Source organism: Sus scrofa, chromosome 13 (assembly GCF_000003025.6).
Source record: "Sus scrofa isolate TJ Tabasco breed Duroc chromosome 13, Sscrofa11.1, whole genome shotgun sequence".
NCBI classification, from domain to species: Eukaryota; Metazoa; Chordata; class Mammalia; order Artiodactyla; family Suidae; genus Sus; species Sus scrofa.
This window is the reverse complement of record NC_010455.5, coordinates 71981056-72001184: the sequence shown is the minus strand read 5'-3', so window position 1 is coordinate 72001184 and position 20129 is coordinate 71981056. Positions and strand designations below refer to the sequence as shown.

The 20129-nt window shown below is 58.6% G+C and overlaps 1 protein-coding gene and 1 long non-coding RNA gene across 4 annotated transcripts; one reads left to right on the top strand and one right to left on the bottom strand.

Moving 5' to 3' along the window:
- Positions 3559 to 20046, bottom strand: GATA2 (GATA binding protein 2). 3 transcript variants are annotated; one of them, XM_021068525.1, is made up of 6 exons: positions 16815 to 20046; positions 10736 to 11012; positions 9668 to 10309; positions 7839 to 7984; positions 5929 to 6054; positions 3559 to 5473 (listed from the first exon to the last, which is right to left on the bottom strand). In XM_021068525.1, the coding sequence occupies exons 2-6, from the start codon at positions 10962 to 10964 to the stop codon at positions 5174 to 5176; spliced, it is 1443 nt and encodes a 480-aa protein (XP_020924184.1). In that variant the 5' UTR covers positions 10965 to 11012; positions 16815 to 20046; the 3' UTR covers positions 3559 to 5173.
- LOC102160340 lies at positions 12634 to 18575 on the top strand. The gene is made up of 3 exons (XR_306929.3): positions 12634 to 13612; positions 13717 to 14010; positions 15696 to 18575. It is a non-coding gene; the product is annotated as an uncharacterized LOC102160340 (long non-coding RNA).

Genomic DNA, 20129 nt, shown 5'->3' with positions numbered 1-20129 from the left:
TAGCTGGACGAAGGGAGGAAGTCCCTGGTCCCGCCAGCCCCACTGGGTGCAAACAGATAGCACAAAGGCAGACCCACCCCAGGCGCCCCGGTGTCACCACAGAGTCATAAAAACACCATGGCCCTGCATGGCCTGCCCACCTACCCGCCCTGCCCAGGAGCTTTGAGGCCACAGAATCGAAACTGTTTACCAGCACAATGACTCTGGGCACTGGCTGTCATTGTTAGGAGCAGACTGTTTCACAGGGGGTGAGAACAGAAGCTTCAGAACAGGGGCCCCAGCCTGGCTCTGCTCCTCCAGAGCGACTTGCAGGGATTTGAACCTGGGCATTTAGGGCCAGTGTGCTTCCCCTGCTCCTGGAGGTCACCCCCTGCCCACCCTGCACCATTCTCACTACCACCGCCTTCCCAACCTTTGTCACCCTGTGAGGGTGTCTTGGCTGCAGATCACCCTCACCCACCACCCACAGATCTTTGTGTATTTCATCCCCACCCATCTGCCAAGAACAAGTGGAGTCAGTAGACATCTGTGAGTTAAATGAATGGATCCACTCAAGGGCATTTGGGAAGTACCTGCGCCAGCCCAGGTGTGACACAAGAGGGACAAGAGGGATGCAGCCCTGGTCTCTTGGACCTGAATTAATTTGCAGAAGAGAAGTCTGCTTTCTGCTTCTTCCTGCTGGCTCTCAGCCCCTTCTGCAATGCCTGGCCCTGGGTCCTCCAATAACACTGGTTGTTGGGAGGGAAGTAATAGAACTTGAGTAATAGGGAAACAAGAGCACGCCTCTTCCAGTGGTTGTTCAGGCTCTGGATTCTAGCTGGAGGTCCTGGGCCATGTTCTGGACTCAGGTCCATGTCCTCAGCACTAGGTTCTGGGTTCTGAGCCCCAGGCTCTGAGCTTCAGGGGTCCAAACCTGGAGCCCAGGTCGGGATTCTGAGGTCCAGATTCAGGGCCACATGCTCAGAGTTCTTGGCAGTAAGTTCTGGCTTCTGAGCACTAAGCCCTAAGTTCTGGATTTGGGGGCACAGCTCTGTGCTCCATGTTTTGGGCTCTGGCTTCTGAGTCATAGGGTGCAGGCTGTGGTCTCGAAGCTCTGGACTCCAGGTCCTGGCCCTGGGCTCTGGATTTGATGCCAGGCAAGAAGGCCCATTGGCCAGAGGCCAGGCAGAGTTGCCATGGTGCTCTCTGCCCAGAAGGGAGCTCCACAAGGGCAGACTATTCTGCGCCATGTAGCCCCCACACCCAGAGCAGTGCCTGGTGTCTAAGCATTCAACAGGCACGTGTGTGCACACTCGGATGCATGACCTTATTGACACCTGCAGTCAGGACCAGCCCTGTCCTCCCTGTGGCCACAGCTGCCAGGAGCAGGGCCAGAAGATGGGAGGTCCAGGAGGGGAGCTGCTGAGGAGGCGCTCAGGTGGGCAGGCAGTACCTGCCCAGCTGCACCTGGGTTTGGTCTTTCTTCACTGCTCTGTTCTCCATGAGAAGGATGTTCCAGGTAGAGTTGGCACACCAGGGGCAGAGGCATCCTGAGCTGGGGTCCCAAGGATGCTCCCTCCTCCCAGTCCTGATGGGGTGGGGCATATGGGGCTTCATAGGACCATTGCCTCCCCAGCCCCAAGCAAGCACCCTGCCCAGCAGAGGACGGAAAGTCACCTCTAGCACAGTGGACATGAGGGCTGCCAAGAAACAAGAAGGCCGCAATCAAGTACTCATCCTCTGGGACCTGGGGACCCAGAGATGATGATGATTGGGGTCAAAAGAAGTCATTGATCAGGGACAGATGGCTGGAGTGACTTGTAATCAGGGAGAGTAAAGTCATAGGGAGGCGATGTCATCCCAGCATGGCACAACTGAGACCTTGGTGATCAGAGTGATCTTTGATGGATGTATCATTAATCATAGAGCAGGGACATAGGTCATGAGGATGTGGGCCACAGGGGCATTAGTGATGGAAGCATTGGTGTTGTGTCCTGATGGTCAAGGGTAAATGAGAGATTGACAGTCAGATTCAGTGATGTCCAGAGATCTTGGCAGTGTGAGATCTACTGGGGACCAAAAGCACTGGTGATTAGAGAATTTGGTGATCAGAGACATGGGTGACAGTGATACCCATGGCCATGGAGATGGGCAACCAGCGCTGCTGGTGATCAGGGGTGTAAGGGACACTGGTCATGAGGGACTTGGAAGATAAGAAGATTCAGCAGTCGTTGATGTTGGATACTTGGTGATTAGCATTATAGGTAACCAGAATCACTGCTGACACACAGGTAGTCAGAAAATCTGATGGTAAGGGGATTCCATGATCAGGGACATTGTTGGTTAGTGATGGAGACGTGATGAAGGATATTGCTGAGAAGACCTTGGTGATGAGAAATAGTGTGATTACAAATGTTGGAGATCACACATGAGTGACCAGATCTAATACTGACAAGGAAAATATTGATCAATGACCTTGGGGAACTTCTTGATGACCCAGGACATCAGTGATAGGGCGCAATAGTGGTCATCACATTAGTAACAAGGAACATGGGTGATGAGAAGCACCAATGGTCACAGCCTGGTTACCAGGGTTGTTAGCAACAAGACACCTCAAGCAGAAGTGCTGTTGATCAGGAACGTGGTGGCAAGAGACAGAGCAAAGACAGTCACTGAAGACACTGGTAAGCACATTTTATGGATGTCAGGGATCAGACATGTCACTGATCAGAGGCATTGATAAAATATTGGTGATAGTTGTTAGTAATCAGATGTCTATGGTCACAGGCTCTGGAGATCAGAGACATCATTGATCAGGAATATCAGTCATGATGGCTGTCCCCAGGGACCAACATCACTGATTAAAGATGACAACAGTCAGAATTCCCATCGTGGCACAGTGGAAAGAAATCTGACTAGCCTCTTCGAGGATGCAGGTTCAATCCCTGGCCCCACTCAGTGGGTTAAGGATGCGGCATTGCCATGAGCTGTGGTGTAGGTCGCAGGGCGGCTCAGATCTGGCGTTACTGTGGCTGTAGTGTAGGCTGGCAGCTGTAGCTCCAATTAGCCCCCTAGCTTGGTAACCTCCATATGCCGAGGGTACAGCCCTAAAAAAGACCAAATGAAAAAATAAAAAAAGAAAAAAGAAAAGACAGCAGTCAATGACATCAGTGATCAGGTTTGGCAATGAACAGGAATCCTGGTGACCAGATAACTCAAGACACAAGAGCTGATCGACACCTGGGATGAAGGGGATAGGCACCAGAGGTGGGACCAGTCCTTGCTGGGCTCTAAGTGAGCCCCACTGAGCCTTTAAGAAAAGGATTGGCATGTGAACTAAAGGCTGAAGAAACCACAGCCTGCCTGAGCTTCCCCGGCCTCCACCCAGCACCAGGACCCCTGGTTAGGTGATAATGAAGAAACTGAGATGGGAGCAATTCAGGGGAGAAGGGTCCGGTTCTCAGACCCTGCCAGACCAGGCCCTGCCTCTATTCCACGAGCCCTCTGTCCACATGACTCATGTGACTGGTCTCCGCACCCAGGACTCAGCAGCCCCAGGAGCCCACAAGACAGGCCAGAGGCATTCACAAAAAGTATTTTATTATTCTTAACAGTATTCACTTTAAAGGAATAGGAAGATAGCATACAATTTTTACAGACAATATATAAATGTTGTACATAATTAACAATAACTTAGTTCACTAATCCAAAATAAAACAAGCCAAATGAAACATAAAACCAGAAAATACTGCCGATTCTTTTTCTTATGCGGATACTAGCACAAAATAAGTTACTTCTGGCTGTGGTGCCCCCGCAGCGATCGCCTGCCCGTATTGCACTTGGACTACAGCACAATCCTCTTCCCAGCCGGGCCTCGCCAGCCGCCGCACCCTGCCACCGCCGCATACAGAATCTAAGCTCAGACACAGTTATGTACAGCTGTACCTTGGGGAGGATCCAGACAGCCACAGCAGAGCAGAGCAGAACCGAGGCATCTCCCAAGACCCCAGCAGGGTCATGGCCTCTCCTTCCGTCCCAGCTCTGTCCCAACCCCTGCTCCTGCCTTCCTTCGCCACCTGCCAGATAAGTCCCTGGAAGCCAAGAGGAGCCAAGGTCCCACCCCACTCCCGCTCCCCATCCTAGGGCTGTGGGATCCAAGAACTTTTCCAAAAATAATTGCGAAGCTACAGCCTTGGTTTGTAGGTTTTATTCCTTCCCATAGCGAGGGCTTTTGTGGCAACGTACAATTGACTGGACCCAAGAAGTTTAAAAATAAAACAACTCATCAGCGAGTTAAGCTTATGCAGTTTTTTTTTTTTTTAATATATTTTTTCTTTTGTCTCGGAGTTGGAGAGGAGGGGGTTGAGAAGTTAGCAGAAAAAAAGATGTATGTACAGGGGTCCACTGGCAGAGGAGGCAGGCTATGGCTCAGGCCCGTTAAGGGGACGTGGGTCACACCAGCTTCAGCCTCAGAGCCAGAGGAGCGATCTGGGAGACGTTTCCCCTCTCAAGAAAATGTTTCCTTCCTGTGACCCAGCCCTGGCCTGGGAATCTGCGCAGGACCGCCCGTGATTGTCTCTGGACTCCAGGGCCCGGCCGCCAGGGCCTGCACTGGCTCAGCCTCCCCGGCTGGGGCCCCTCTGGCTTGGCTCAGCCCAACCTGGGTCCAGCTGCTTCAGAGAGGGAGCTAGAGGAAAGCATGTGGGTTGAGGGCTCTGGAGACCTGCCCCCAGAGCCTGGCAGGCGGGCCAGCCAAGTGGCCCTTGGCTCTGAGGAAGACCAGAGAGCTCAGGGCAGCCCATGCCTCCTGAGTCTCCCAGGCCTTGTTAGAAACAAGAGCAAAATAAATTATGTTTGCCTACTCCTTCTTCTTCTAAAAATGGTTTCCTCCTTTTGTCCCTTGCCCCCTCCTTTCATCTTCATAAAGTTGTCCTTTCTGCTCTCCAAACAGGTGTCCATGCAGGAAACCCCACCTGGTGGCAGCCAGGCTGAAGCGGCCTCCCAGCCTCTGGTGAATCTTCACAGTGACGGCCGATGGAGTGGAGCGCCCACAGGTGAGGCAGCGTGGGGCTCCGGCTGCGCTGGCAGGGGTGTGTCAGTCTCCAGGGAAGGACGGGCAGCTAAGGGTCTGGTCCTCCTATCCTGGGGGCGCCTTCCTCGGCGGCATCTGACTGTCGGTTGGTGTGGGCAGTCCCTAGCCCATGGCGGTCACCATGCTGGACGGGTGGGGGTGACCGAAGGAGAGGCTGGAGGAGGGGTGGATGGGCGTCGGCGTGGGCAAGATGTGTCCCGAGTGGCTGAAGGGCGGCAGGTGGCCCACGGGTGCCATGTGTCCGGCCAGGGCAGCCGCGCTGAAGGGGGAGGCCTTTTCCTGCATGCACTTGGACAGCTCCTCGAAGCACTCGGCACCCTTCTTGTTCTTCTTGGACTTGTTGGACATCTTCCGGTTCCGAGTCTGGATGCCTTCCTTCTTCATGGTCAGTGGCCTGTTTACCTGGGGGCAACCACAGAACTTTCAGGGGGTGGTGGTCCCTTCCCAGAGCAAGACCCCCACCCCTAGCTTGGGCAAGGGGCCCCACTTCTGCCCAACACAGTCTCCTGGCCAGCACTACTGCCATTTCAAGAAGGGCGCCTTTCACTGGGTGGGACTGACCCGCAGCCTGCAGGGCATTCAGCCCACCAAGTGCCAGCACTGCCCCCATCAACCCAACCAAAGGCCACCCTACGGCAGACTTTCCTTTTAGGCAGATACCACTCTCCTCGACCCGCTGGCCCCTGCGGTGGGGGACATCCTCCCCACCAGCGTGAACCTCTTATGGGCAGCCCTTCTGGTGCTCAGGGCGGCTTCCCAAGCCAAGCCACGCTGGAGATTGAGGCTGAGGCCTCTCCTGGCAGCACAAAGCACAACGGCCCCCAGGGAGGGGTGGGGCGGGCTGGGCGGGGACTCACATTGTGCAGCTTGTAGTAGAGGCCACAGGCGTTGCAGACAGGGTCCCCGTTGGCGTTTCGGCGCCATAAGGTGGTGGTTGTCGTCTGACAATTTGCACAACAGGTGCCTGCTCTCCTGGCGGCCGACTGGGAGGGGAGGGCAGCGTCAGCAGGCTGGACTCCCACGCCCTCCTCCACCTCCCTCTGACCCTCACTCCACCCCCACCCCGGCCCCCGCCAACTTAGCCCAGGAGCAGTAAATGTCACAGGGGAATCAAGGCATCTCCGAGCTAAGAATTTTAGAATCTGAGACCTAAGCCACCGCAGGACTTGAGACTCCAGAACTCTCCGAAGCCTAATCTCAGATCAAGGGGGTTGCAAGAGCTGGAAGGAGCAAGTAACCACCTCCCCCACTGCCCAACAATGGACTGTTGGAGACGGGGAAACTGAGGCCCTGAGAAGGGCTCTTTAGTTTAGAGGGTTGGCTGCTCCCCCTGGACATCCGGGTCAGGAGCTGCACTCCTACCAAATCCATAATCCTGGGCGTGTCCACAACCCTGAGGCCAGAAGAGCAGGGACCCCCCCCAAGGTGGGACACGGAGTGTGCAGGAGTCCAGGGCAGCACCCCCTCATACTCACACGGGAACCTCTATTCGTGTGGCTGTTTAAATTGAACTACTATTTAATAAAATTAGAAATGCAGTTTCTTCAGTTGCACCAGCCACATTTCAAGGGATTACTAGTTACAACATGGGCTAGAGGCTACGGTCATGGATCCTGAAACTGGATGAGAAAATGTCCATCACCACAGGCTTATGGGATAATACCGGACTACCGGCCAGCACCCTGGACCCCAGTCCTGAGAGTTCTCCCCCAGTCCTGAGAGTTCTCACTGCCCCCAGTCCCTCAAGGAAGGCTGGGCAGAGGTGACCTGGCATGTCTGGTTTCTAGAGGGGAGGCGAGTCTTTCCTCAAGAAAGCAGACTCCCTCTGCCGGGGCCACCTTGCTTCCCAGGGAACCACAGGCAGGGGTGGGGGTTGGGGGGTGCTGCTGCGCAGGGGCCGAGCCAGGGCGAGAGGGGCTGCCGGCCTGCAGCCATGGGGGTGGGGGCGGGGAGGGGGAGGGTGAGTAAGCAGCCTGAAGCTGGAATTCTGACTCAGGGGCCAACCCCGCATCCTCCGCCCGGGCCCTCACCCCGCCCTCGCTCCAGGAAAAAAAAGGGGCCCCGAAGCGGCAAGCGATTTAAGCCTCATAAATCACTTCGCCCTGAAAAAATATATTTATTATTCTTAGCATTTTACGCATTATTTGCAGAGTGGAGAGTATTAGAAATTTCAAAACAGCCCAGCGAGAGGCAGGACTGAGCCGAGGAGAGACTCTAAAAACTCGCGGAGTCCGGAAACAGATACACGAAGTTTCCTTATCTTCAGGCTGCAGATGTCCGGATAGGAAACTCCGGCAGGAGATCCGAAAGGGCATTTTTTTAAAATCACTCAAATGAAAATACACAGTATAGGTGACTCCATGGAAAAATCATAAAGGGCAGGTTTTTTTGGTGGTTGGTGTGAGTGTGTGTTTTATTTAAATAAGCCTGGGGAGACTGTGTGGGGCAGCCAGGGAGAGCAGCCCTGGGCTACAAGGAAAATTACTTCATGGCCCTATTTTTAAAAGGAGTTAAACAGAGGCCAGGGGACGACGGGAGTTGGGCCCTCGGACGCTCAGCTTTAGGGATCCCTAAAGGGTACCCGGCAGGCTGCAGAGGAAATCTGGCCCGAAAAAAAATCTAGCCAAAAAGAAGGGCAACCCCAGACATTCAAGTGATTTTAATGATAAAAGATTTCAAGGGACAAAGCCTCCGCATTTGAAGGTTGCGGCTGGGGCCCAGGTTGCCACCTCCCTCCCAGCGCCAGCGGCCTGCTGCCCGCTCCTACCAGTCTCCGCTTGGGCTTGATGAGTGGCCGGTTCTGCCCGTTCATCTTGTGGTACAGCCCGCAGGCGTTGCACAGGTAGTGGCCGGTCCCGTCTCGGCGCCAGAGAGGGGTGGCTGTGGCCCCACAGTTGACACACTCCCGGCCTTCTGCAAGGGGACAGGGAGAAACACCGGGCCTGCTCAACTGACAAGGTCACGGAGGGAGCCGGAGGGCTGCAACAATCTAGCCGCCGGTCCACCTGGCCAGGCTGCTTCGGGGGTAACTTTGAGTTACAGCCAGGCAGGAGGAGGGATGTGGAGGGTGGTTTAAGGCCAGACCTCCCTCTTCCAAATCCTCTCTGGAAGGAAGGGAAATGCGGCAGGAGAGAGGAGTGGGGCCAGGGCCCCAGGGATTCACAAGGAAGGGTATTTACAGCAAACTTCGATGATGGTAGGTGGCAGGAGCAGGAGTCACCAGCTCGAGCTGGCTGGGCTGGGAGGACTCGGCCCCCTTCCTAGTCCCTCTCTTCCTTTGTCCCTGTCCTTTCTCCCCGGCAGCGGCAGGCAGTGTCTGCATCTCCAAGTCACTGCCCCTTGCCCGGTCTTGCTGCTCTCCATCGGTCCATGGTTACTTCCTTCTTTCTCCCCAACCTCCCCACCTTCTGCTGAGGCCCTGGACTGGGATCGAAGTTGCTATTCTTTAAAATAAAATAAATAATAAGCCCTTTCGTTTTTAAGTTAAGTAGACTAAATGACCTTGGTCTGTTGCTGGCAGTGGTTTTTTGTTTTGTTGTTGTTACAAAACTATCTGGAATTCAAATAGAATGTAAAACAAATTTGGGAGAAAGGACTAATTAAAGGCAAGCGAGATGATCAGAGCAGAACAGGGCTTCGAGGTGGGACCGAAGTGAAGTGGGCGCTGAGTGGTGGCGACACAGTGGAGCCACACAGCTGCCTTAGCATAGGCTACCCGGGACATTCTCCATATTTAGCTTAAACTTAAACTCTCAATCCATACGGGGAAGAAAACATGGTTTCTGAACTCAGAAATAGATGTTTTTTAAAATCTTTCTTTTCCCCGTCTTAAAGGAACTGGAACAAGACATGGACAGCAGGAGCCCCAGGCCAGCCACAGCGTCTGCTCTGCGGCCAGATTCTTGGACAAACCCAGCCTGGCCCAGCCAGTTCCTGCAGCAAAGGGGCAGGGGCCCCTACGGCCCCATCTCCTCATGCCAGCCCTCAGGTAGGGAGAGCGAAGGACAAAGGACACGCCGGGAGGCAGGGAGCAGGAGCAGGTCCTGGGAATTTTGCCTTGGGGGAAAATCTCCCAAGAAGGTTGGGAGCCATCGAAATCCCAAGATTGAACTGATAGAGTTGGAGATCCAGATTCCTTAAGGGTCTGGAGCCACTGGAGTGCACCCACAGCACGCACACACTCTCACAAACACGTACACACACGTATACACCGCCTCACTGCTCGCACCTGCATATTGCATTCTCTCACGCGCTAAGTCATGAGGCTGCGTGAATTTTCACTTAAGACTTGGAGGGGAAAGGGGAACTCCTGCTCTGTGTTCTGGTGGGTAATGGCCAACCTGGGAGGGGAGCCTGAGGAGTGGGGGAGGGAAATAAACTCTGGGGCCACCAGGAACACTTAAGAAAAGGGCAAAAGTTTTAGTGTAACTTCTCCCCCATTCTGAGGTCTCAAACACTATTGGGGACTACTAGAGAGGAACCTCAACCATCCCCAGATCTGGGAAACTAACACTGCCCCATTTCCCATACCACAGCCCCCTCTCCCAAAGCACAAACCATCCCCACTTCCACCAGGTCCCCCGCACCTGCCTTTACCTGAGCAGGAGCGTGCCTTGCTCCGCTGCTTAGGGGTGAAGCTGGAGGCAGGGCCACCCAGGAAGCCTCCGGGGTGGAAGAGCCCGCTGCTGTAGTCATGGGCGGCAGCTGGCACGTAGGAGGGGTAGGTCGGGATAGGGTGGTGCGTGGCAGGCTGGGTGCCCATGGCAGCCAGACCTGGGCGCAAGGGACTGCCGCTTTCCATCTTCATGCTCTCAGTCAGTGACACCTGGTACTTGACGCCGTCCTTGTCCTCCCCCCGGGCTGCACTACCCCCTGCGGAGGACGAGGCTGGGGAGGCAGCCCCGGTGGTGCTGGGGTCAGGAGATACTTCCTTGGGTGGTGTAGGTGGGAAGCCGAAGAGGTGGGAGCCAGAGTGGGCTGCGGTGGGGGTGAGGGAGGCCACAGAGCTGCCACTGCCTCCCCCACCCCCACCCCCTGCCCCTGGGTACACGGAGAGGGGGCCTCCAGGGCCTCCAGCAGCTGAAGGGTGCAGTGGCGTCTTGGAGAAGGGGTTGACGGTCCAGGGGTTGTGATGGTGTGCTGCAGCAGCCGAGAGGGCTGCTTTACCCCCATCCAGCCAGGGCAGCCCTGGGCTGTGCAACAAGTGTGGGCGGCACATCTGGCCTCCGGTCAGGCGGGCTGCGGGGGGCAGGGAGAGGGGTCAGGGTGTGTGCAGGCTGGGCCCAGCCCGACCCAGCTACCCAGGGCCACAACTCACAACAACCAAGTAACCCCCTCCCAAAGAAAACCAGAAACACAACACCCCAACCGGCAATAATCAGGAATGTCAGTCCAGAGCTGAAGGACAAGTGGCACAGAAGGACCCCCCTGGACAAGGCCTGGAGGGGACTTCAATAGGCCAGCTGGAAATGGGCAGAAACCTTACGGAGCCCAGACCCTCCCAAGAGGCCGATGCCCTCTCCTTTCCCGCCTTGATTTCTCAGCTCCTCCAATTCCTGCAGATCCCACATCCGGGAAGTAGGCAGCCGGGCCCTCCTCCCCACTCGCTCCGGGAGCGAGAGCGCAGCGCCTGGGCTCCTAGTCACCCAGGGGCCCTGGGCTCACCGTGAGCGGGGCTGTAGGAGACACGCGCCCGCGCGTGGGCCGGGTTGGCGTAGTAGGGGTTGCCCTGCGAGTCGAGGTGGTTGAAGAAGACGTCCACCTCGTCGGGAGGCAGCAGCTGCGCGGGCTCCATGTAGTTGTGCGCCAGGCCCGGGTGGTGCGAGTCGGGGTGCTGCGCATTCAGCACGGCGGGGTGCGCCATCCAGCGCGGCTGCTCGGGCGCCACCTCCATGGCCGGCGGCGGAGGATCGGGATCTGGGCGGAGGCGGTGGCAGCGTCCCTGCGCGATGAAAGGGGCGTGAGGGGCGCCACCACGGCCCAACACCCCTAAAGTCCCGCCACGCGGCGTCGTGAGCGCGGCTGAGCCTCAGCCACGGACCAGTCCTGGGTGGGAGGAAAGCCCAAAGCTCAAAACGAAAGGAGGACAGGGGAACCGGTTGAGCCACGCACACATGGTGACCCGGCTCCCAGAACCACACACTTGTGCGCACGGGGTCACACGCAGGAACAAGCACTGACACCAGTGACCCAAACAAACGCACATAGAGTAGCACTTTACTCAGACACGCCGCCACCACCATCCGCTCCGTCCCTGTACATAAACAGGCTAGAAGTTGAAGGCAGGCACCCACGCACCCATGAGTGGCACAAGATGCCAGCAACACGCGCAGAGCTACACTTGGCGCCGATACACAGACTGACCTCGCCCCTCCCCCCAAAAAACGCACGCAGCCCCACCAGCCAAGAGAGAGCCACCCCGCGCAATCCCCGGCAACACAATCGGGACCTCTCACCCAGGCACACCAAAGCAGTCACCCTCAGCCGCCCCGGCCCAGGCCCCCGTAATGACCTCTCAGGACCCCGGCGCGCCCAGGCCACCGGCCAGCTCTCGAACCCCAAACTTACGCAGCGGCAGCGCCGCAGGGAGGGGGGCGCGGCCTCAGAGCCGGCAGCACCTACGGGAGCCGGGTGGGGGGGACTGAGGGCTCAGGGACAGTGCGTCGGGCGGCTGGCGGGGCTCACAGGGTGTGAGCTAGGGGCAGCACGCGCCTCGGCCTCAGGCCCGCCCGGCTCCGGCCCCTCGGCATCCTCCGGCCGCCCTGGCGCCAGCTCGCGACTCCTGCACAGACATGAAGCGGGGGCCGCTCACGCCTAAGAAGCCGGCGCCAGCCAATCAGCGCCGCGCGCCGCCCAGCCTCCGCCCCCCATTGGCTGAGCCCGCAACTCCCGGTCCGCCGGACTCCAGGACTGACCCGCGAGCCTGCCCCCCTGCGCCTGCCGGCCCCCTCCCCGCGCCCTCCGGGCGGCCCCTACTGCCGACGCGCTCCCCTCCGGGACCAGCACCCCGCAGGCCAACCGCTGTTCCCCCTCTTGCGGACACTCCTGGTTCCTCTAACCTCTGGACTCTCTTCCCAGTAACTAACCTCTTACTGGACCTCCTCCCCGGGAGCCTAGGCTGCGCACCCTCTGGGTGTTTGAAGTCCTCTCCCCAGAACCCCAGACCGCCCACTCTCTCGGATCCCACCTCCTTTACCACTGAACGTGGCCACGGGAGTCCAACTACCTACCCGGACTGTTCCCTCCGCCAACTCGGGCGCTAGCCGGGTGAGGGACTGGGTGGATAGCTGCAGGACAACAGGGGCGGTGAGGGGCAGAAATTACAGAGCCTCCGTGGGCACCTGGGCCTCGAACCAGAGGCCATTTAGGACTGCTTGACCTGGTGGAGGTGGCCTGGCTGGCGACTCTTGAGAGGGGGAGGGGGCGTCCCCTTCCCGGGCGTGGCCTTTCGCAGACCAACGGGCCGAACTGCCTGGGGCGAGGCCGTGGAGACCCGGACTGGCGCCAGCGCCGGCTCGAAGGAGACGCCTCCGGGCAGGAGGAGGCTTTTTTTTTTTTTTTTTCCCCTCTCCTCTTGGGGTGGGGGGAGTCCTTAAGGCGGCCCCCGGAGAGATGGAGATGGTGGTCTGAGAACTCCATTCCCTAAGTCACCTGGAACTGCTCTCCACAAGCTCCAGCCCAGAGATCCAGCTCTGGGTGAAGTGGGCCGGCTGCACTAATCTCTTTGCTCTCTCCCATTGTACAGACGGAGGACACCGAGGCTCGAAGGGAGCCTGTAGCCCAGGAGGGGTGTTAGAAACAAAGAAATTTGGGGGCACTGAGACAGGTGCGGGGGTGGGGCGGTAACAGGGAGTAATCGACATCCTCCAGCCCTCTCCCCTCGGGTCCACTGCTCTCGGGATAGAAGCCCAGAGGGATCCTGGATGGGTCCGAAGCAGGAGGAAGGGCAGGGGTCCTGGCCACCCCAGGGACGGTGGGGGGAGGGGCAGCAGGATTGACAGTCGGTAATTGGGTAACTGGAGGCGGCTTCTCCGGCCGGGCAGCCCCGCCACCGCGACGCCGGGCCCCTGACGTCACCCGATTCGCCAGGAAATGAACTTTTTAATAATCCGAGGAGGGAGGAAAGCCCTCGGTCCCCTCAGCTCGGGGGGCACCCGGCCAGGCCCAGCTCCGCCTGCGCGCCCCGGTCACCCTCTCCCAAGGCCAGCTCTGGGCAGTGGCCGGGGTTGGGGGCCTCCTCCTGCCTCTGCGACCGGCTATCTGTTCGTCTGTCTGAGGCCCCGGCTCAGGTAAAGGCGCGGGGCCGGGGACGCAGAGCCCCAGCCAGCTGGGAACCGCGGGTCTCCGGCCCTTGGGGACCCGTTTGCCCTGGCCGCCCGCTGCGCCTCCCACCACGCTCCACTCCAGGGCGCGCGGGGCCCGGGTTTCTCGGAACTCCGCTCCGTGGGAGAAGAGGCCGGGCGCCTGCCCGGTAAGGCGCAGCGGGGCCGGGAACCGGAGCTCGAGACCGAGGCGCCCGGCCTCGGCAGCTGGACTGGGCAGGTGAGCGGCCTCGGTGCCTCTTGGTTCGCGCTCCCCGAAACGCGTGCAGTCTGGCCCGGATCCGCTGTCTCTCCGTACGATCTGTCTCTCCTCCCCGCCTTTAGCTTACAATTCATCAACGCATAAAAGGCGGTCGCCACGAAGCCTCCAGCCTCTTTTGCCGCCGCGGAGCCCAGCAGGAGCTTCCCAAAGACAACGCGTCCCCAAGGACTATCCCCCGTGTCCGGCAAGTCTGTCCTGCTGGAGCCCAAACCCCAGGACTCAGCGCAGGAGGGCCCCCGACCCGCTGGCCGGCCGCGAGGCGGTGAGCGCCGGAGCCGAGCGGAAGCTTTCCGCCAGGCTGCGATCGGCGCCTCGGTTCGCAGGGAGGTGGCCGTTCCCAGCCCTTGGGAAAACAGGTAATTCGCCTTTTTCCACCAAAGGCGCGGTTCAAATTATCCCCCGTTCTGGGTGGGTCTTCAGTTTCATCACTGCGAACTGGGCTTCAAGCCCCTCCAGGGCAGCATCCTGGCCACTGCAGAGCTGGGGGTGACCCCTGCGGACCGGCCTCTGCCCAAACGGCAGCCCAGCGTTGCCCGCCAGCCTTGCGCAGCACGGAGCAGTGGGCAAGGATTTAATTACCCCGCTCGGCGGCTCAGAAAATCGCCGCGAAGAGGAGCTTAGCAGGGCAGTTAAGCAATGCTCCAGCAGGGGCCTCGGGAGATCCCGCACAAGTCTCCCTTCCCGCAGTCCCGGCCTCCAGTGAAAAAGGGAAAGGGGAGCCCTGCCAGGTCCCTTGGGCCCTGTGGTTGCCTTTCTGGAAAGGCAGGCAGGCAGGCAGGCGGCCTGACTGAGGCCTCCACAGTGACTGGAGCTCCTGCGTTGGACGCGGGACTGCCGCATGCTCCCACAGGAAGGAACCCGCCTGGGAGAAAAGCCGGGAGCCAGCCAGGCAATGTCCAGTAATTGGGGGGGGGGGGTCCGCACTGCTGAGAGTGTCTGTCAGACAGACTGACGAATGCTAACCAGGCACCTTGCCTTTGGGCGAGAGGAGACCCTCCGATCACTTCTGCTGGTGCAAACACCCGGGAAGGATCTGGGAAGCTCCCAGGATGGACTCGGGTGGGGTGGGCATCCTGGGGGCTGAGGAGAGCGGATTTAATTCAGCTTCTGGACTCCAGGGCTCCAGAACACCTTCCATGGGACACATTCCCTTTTTCGTTTTTTCGTTCGATCCCAAAGATTTTTGCGAACACAGGCCACTGCCCTTTGGTCACACTGAGAAGCTGTCACTTTCCTTACATGGGAACAAGATTTTATGAAGAACTGGGGAAGGACAGCAGTGAAACTGAATTTTCTAGTGACCTTTCCAAGTAACTAGAGATTCCCCAATGGACCGTGGGTCAGAGCCCCTGGGGTGCTTTTGCGGGAAGCTGGGGGCTTCAGAGATCTGAAGCCTGGTTCTAGAGATCCTCAAGGCCTCGGCCAGGCACTAAGCTGCCCAGGTCTTCCCTGTCCTGGGCCACCCGACCCGACCCTCCCCTCCCCTCCCTGCCCTTTGTTTAAACTTCGCTCACCAGAGGCAGCCCCTGTGGGACCATAAGTTTGCCCTTTCTTTGTAACCTAATTCTTCTTGCCTTTTCCTATGAGCATCTAATTTGTCAGTGGTGGAGGAGTGTTCAAAGAAATCCGTTTGCTTAGGGGCTGCCTTCGATAGGGATATTTAATTTGCAAACCAGCGACCTCCCTGTCCCACATTAGCAATGTGCCTTGAGGGGGTACTGAGGAGGAAGTGGGGGCAGCTTTAGCCAGTGGGGTTCAGAAGTCCCCTGTAAGGCAAGGCCTCCTAGCTTCTCAGGCCTCAGCCATCCTCCAGAGGGGTTTCCCACTGAGGGGACCAGGGATCCAACAGCCCCTCCTGCTCTTTCAGGATCATTTCCAGCCCCCCAAAACTGAAGTCTCCCTCTCCTCTGGCCTCTATGCTAATTCTCCCACTCTGTCCATTTTCTGGGCCTTTTTGAATTGTAAAGACCGGGACCCAACGTCCTAGTCGTGTGGGTGCCCTGGGTCCAGGCGCCTCGGAGCTCCCGTATCTCCTTACCAGGTTCTAACCGCCACCGCCAAGCCCGACAGCCAGGGGCCCTGCTGAGACCTGCAGACAATCCGGCTGCGTTTCACCCTCCTCCACGAACTGCCACGGTTTGCCCAGAAGCCCGCCGGCCCCGCGGCCCGGCAGCATGACAACTGGTAAATCGTTTCGTTAGACGCAATTTGTTTGCAATTTGTCATCCCGGCTGGGAAACGCTCTCCAGACGCCTGGGCAGCCGCAATGGCCCTACCTGCTTCTCCAATCTTGCCTACTCACGAAGGAAGCCCAGCCTGAGGTGCCTGCGTAGACCCAGAGCTTTCTGCCAGATGTCCCGAGAGAGACGTGGCTTTTTCCAAAACAACGAATTTCCTTCCGTGTTTTCCGGGAAAGGAGCGGTCGCTACATCCGGGGGCCCTGAACATCAGACCTTTCCCCTCACAGTTGGGGCAACCTGGAGTTCAAGCCTGGCCGCCGCCAAAGGATTCTAAATGCCCTGGGTCCAGACAGACCCAGACCGCCGCCGTCGGCGCCTCCCGGCGGCGATCCCCGAGCCCGCGACGGCTCCATTCTTATTGAAATCCCACTAAAAGGATTCCGACTCTGGGGCAGGGGGGAGACTTCCAGACCTTGTGCTCTCCCCCACCCGCACCCCAGCCACACAGGATAAAGGGCGGCGGGGCGCGGCGCGCGGGGGCGCACGCAGGAGCGCGCCGGGTTAAGCCGCGCAAAGCCGGCGCACGGGACCAGTCGGCAGGTGCAGCCGCCGATCGGCGGCCCGGCTCGGGCGCATCGCCGCCGAGGCCCGGAGGTGGGGGGCGGCCGAGACAAAGGGCCCAGCTCTGGGGCTGGGAGGCGGGGCGGGGGGGAGCTTTGCGTCTCTTGGAATAACCGTGGCTCGCGGCCTGTGGCTCCGTCCGAGAAATGGGAAGGCGGGAGGCTCGAGGCGGGCCTGTGGTCCCCAATTCCCCAAACACTCCCTCTGACCTGGGGTTCCAGCCGCCGGTAGGGCCAGGGCGAGCCCCAAAGGCCGCATGTCAGGGACCACTGTTCCAGGCGCACCGCGCGATTACGGAGCCAGGTGGACCGGCCTGGGAGCTGGAAAGGCCCTGGCGAGGCGGAGAAGGGGCGACTTACCGAGCGAGTTGCAGCGGGCGGCGCCCCCGGGCGGACTGAGCTGGGGCGGAGCGGAGAGTACAGCGAGATGCCTGGCGAGAGGGACCCACAGGACCCCGCGCGGGTTGACGGCGTTCACCAGCAGGGCCCGGGAGGCACGCCGAGCGGCCTCATGGTGGTCAGAGTGCCGCTTTTGTTCGCCGGGTGGACAACGGGGGCTGACTGGGGTGGGGGCGATGGCAGCCAGGAGATAGAGACTTCAGCGGCAAGTCGGGCGGCAGCGTTTGGCCCTGCCACCTCCCTCTTGCTCCTGCTGCCTCTCCCTCCCCTCCGGCTGCAGCGGCTCTGCTTTTATTTCGACAGCACTTTGAGGGGGCGGGAGCGCCGCAGGGGGGCAGGAGGGTGCCCGGGGCTCTGCGCCCGGTCTCCCTAGTCCAGCCGCCGGGCGGCGGGCCGAGGGCCGGTAGGAACTCTAGGCGCACACACCCTACTCGCCTCTACACACGCGCATCCCTGCTGTTAGGGATGCGCGCTCAGAATGCCCGGGCGGCTCTCCGGAGACTCTCTCCCCGAGGACCTCGAGAGCCGTGGGCACACACGCTCACACACGCACACACACAAACGCCCGCCTCTCTTCTACTAACCTGCCTGCAGGAGTGCTCACACAGCCGCACACATATCTGTGTACACACATCAGCACTACAGCTGTGGCCGTGTGGGCATCCCCTGGAGTTCTGGGTCACACAAACATACCTGCACACACTTAAAGGTAGCCTGACCCTCTGGCGCACGCCCATACAAACACACACACATACAGCTCCCCAATTTACAGGCTGATTTGGCTAGTGTAGACAAAGCTCCCTTCCTTCCCCACCCAAGCTCCCCAACTCGAGAGTATACCAGAGCACTTGAAAAGTGGAGTTTGAGGTATCTCTCCGCCCACCCCAAAGGAACACTCATGTGGGAGGGAGGAAGGGCGTGAAGGGCTTGTCCTTGGAAGGCTGGGTGGAGGAACTGCGGTATGGGAGTCTTCACCCCAAGAAACTTCTGGTTTGGGGAGCTAGGGAAGTCCTTGAACTTCCAAAATTCCTACCGGGAGATTCGGTTCAACCTGGCAGCTGGAGTCCCATTCCACTTGCCCAGGGAGTGAGAGTGCCTTGGGGACCTTGGGCCCAAACAGAAAGTTCTTAGGGGCTCAGGTGCACTCAGAGAGGAGGTGCATTGGTCTGCCAGCTCTGTGGGCACCTGCTGCTTGTGGGTCTATCTTTGAAACTGGTGGTGACTGCTGCCTGTTCACAGACTGTGCTGAGTGCCGGTGTGTGTCTGTGCATCTGTGGGCACATGGGAGGCCTGCAAACTAAGTCTGTTAGCATGTCCATTTCTTCTTATGAGTTCCCGAAATTTGTGTATCGTGTGTGTGACGGTTTCAGAATATATCTGTGGAAGTGGATGTGTGCCCCTGTGGCTGTGCATCTGTGAGATCATTGTGTCCACAAATCCTATGATGGGAAGTGGGTATTTCCAAGTGTTTGGCTATAAATTGGTGTGTGACTCTGTGTGGGTCAGTAGTAGCATTTTGCTGGATATCCTGTGTCAATGAATTGGGGGGTTGTCTGCCTGTCTATCTGTAACGGGGGGGGGTGTTGAGAGGGTATCTAAGGGTGTCTGCCTATCTGTGTGTAGCTCCGTGAACAAATTGATGAGTGTGGGATGTTTGTGTATCTGGGGCATGGGCATCTGTGGATATGAATGTATCTTTGAATTATGTGTTTCTCTACCCAATGTTACTCTGTGTCTATGGTCTGTGTTGGAGCATGTCCCTGGGTGACACAGTACGTGTGTCTTCCCAGTTTGCCCGTCATCCACACCTTTCCTAACCAGCAGGGCAGGCAGCCAGTGGAGCTCCGGGGTGCCATTTGTGAGGGCACTTTCTGTCCGTCTGTGGGAGGGGGAGATGAGCTGATAAGGCTTATCTGCCTAAGCCAGCGCCATGCTGAATAACTGCTCTAATGAGGTGGCCTCACTGGGACCATCCGTTCCCAAGGCCCCCAGTCTCCTGGGAGGGGGCAGGGGAGCCAATCCTGGGGCACAGGAGCACACCCCCAAGAGCCCAGCAGGGGCTGTGTCTGTGGGGCCTTTCCTAGTTCTGCCCTGTTTCCTTGGAGAGAGTTCCAGGTCTTACACTCCACACCCCACTCACCATCCTCCTGCTGGGTTGAGCTGGCCAGAGCCAGCTGGAGCCTTCCAGCCTCTGGTCAACAGTCAGGAAGACTTGAGAGGGCAGGAGATGTGGGGCCCTCTGGGGGACAGTGGGGGTGGGCGGAGAGACATAGATATTCTATGATGGAAAGACCCAGCGAGATGGGTAAGGTGGAAGAGACAGGGAGAGGCAAGGGCAGACTTTATAAAGCAACAGCGATAGAAGGACAGGGGTTGGCGGTGGAGGGGTGGGCTAGGGACGTTCAGGGACGGAGAAAAACAACTAAAAATTGGCAGAAAGGGTCAGGGAGATGGGAGCAAAAGCAGTTAAAATATTAACTAGAGAGAGACAGGGACAGAGCCAAGAGAGATACAGAGAGGAGAAAGCAAGAAATGACAAAAATAAAGATGGGAAGAGAGAAGAGAATCCAGAGGGGCTCAAAGCCCTTGGTGGGGGGAGAGAGAGAAGGACACGAAAGATGTACCGGACAGACTGAAGCAGAGGGGCAACCAGGGGCTCCGCACCTCCCAGCGCCACGGGATCACGCAGGGCGGCGGGCCGGCGGGCGCGAGCGCGGAGCCCGCGGGCCGGGCGGGGCACCGAGGCGCGGGCGGCGGCGGCGGGCAGGGGGGTCCGCGCGGGGCTATGCCGCTGTCCGGGGTAATTTTTCATCTCGGCCGGCTAATCTTTGTTCCCGGCGAAGATAATGAATAGCCAATCGTTATCTGTCCGGCTCCCGGAGGCTGCCCGAGAATGGGGTTGTACAGGGCTGGGAATTGTTTCCAAAGTGCCGCGGAATAAATGGTGTTCCTTATCTCTGCCTTCCAGATTATCGGAGCCCTTTCAGAGAGCGCACAACAAATGCGCCCGCCATCGAATGCATCATTTACCACCGCAGATCCGAGCGGTGATGGGCAGGCAGATAGCCGTCCGCGGGGGGCACTCGGGCGTCCGACCGCCTGCCTGCTGGGGGCACCCAAGTATGCGGCCCAGGGTGTGCCTGGCCTATTTGGATGGACAGGCGGGTGTGCCAGTGGATGAGCACTGAACAAGCAAGGGTGCAGTGCGTGGGGGAACGTCAAACAAGTGTGAGACAAGAGTGCCTGGGGATGGACCTGGTAAGGCTGTTTGGCCGT

Bases quoted from the DNA above. Each gene is read 5' to 3' on its own strand.
- GATA2 (XM_021068525.1), bottom strand. From the start codon at position 10,964: ATGGAGGTGGCGCCCGAGCAGCCGCGCTGGATGGCGCACCCCGCCGTG. The intron at 7,985-9,667 runs GTAAAGGCAGGT...GTCCCCTTGCAG, and splicing joins CAAGGCACGCTCCTGCTCAG to AAGGCCGGGAGTGTGTCAAC. The intron at 5,474-5,928 runs GTGAGTCCCCGC...GGTTGCCCCCAG, and splicing joins TCTACTACAAGCTGCACAAT to GTAAACAGGCCACTGACCAT.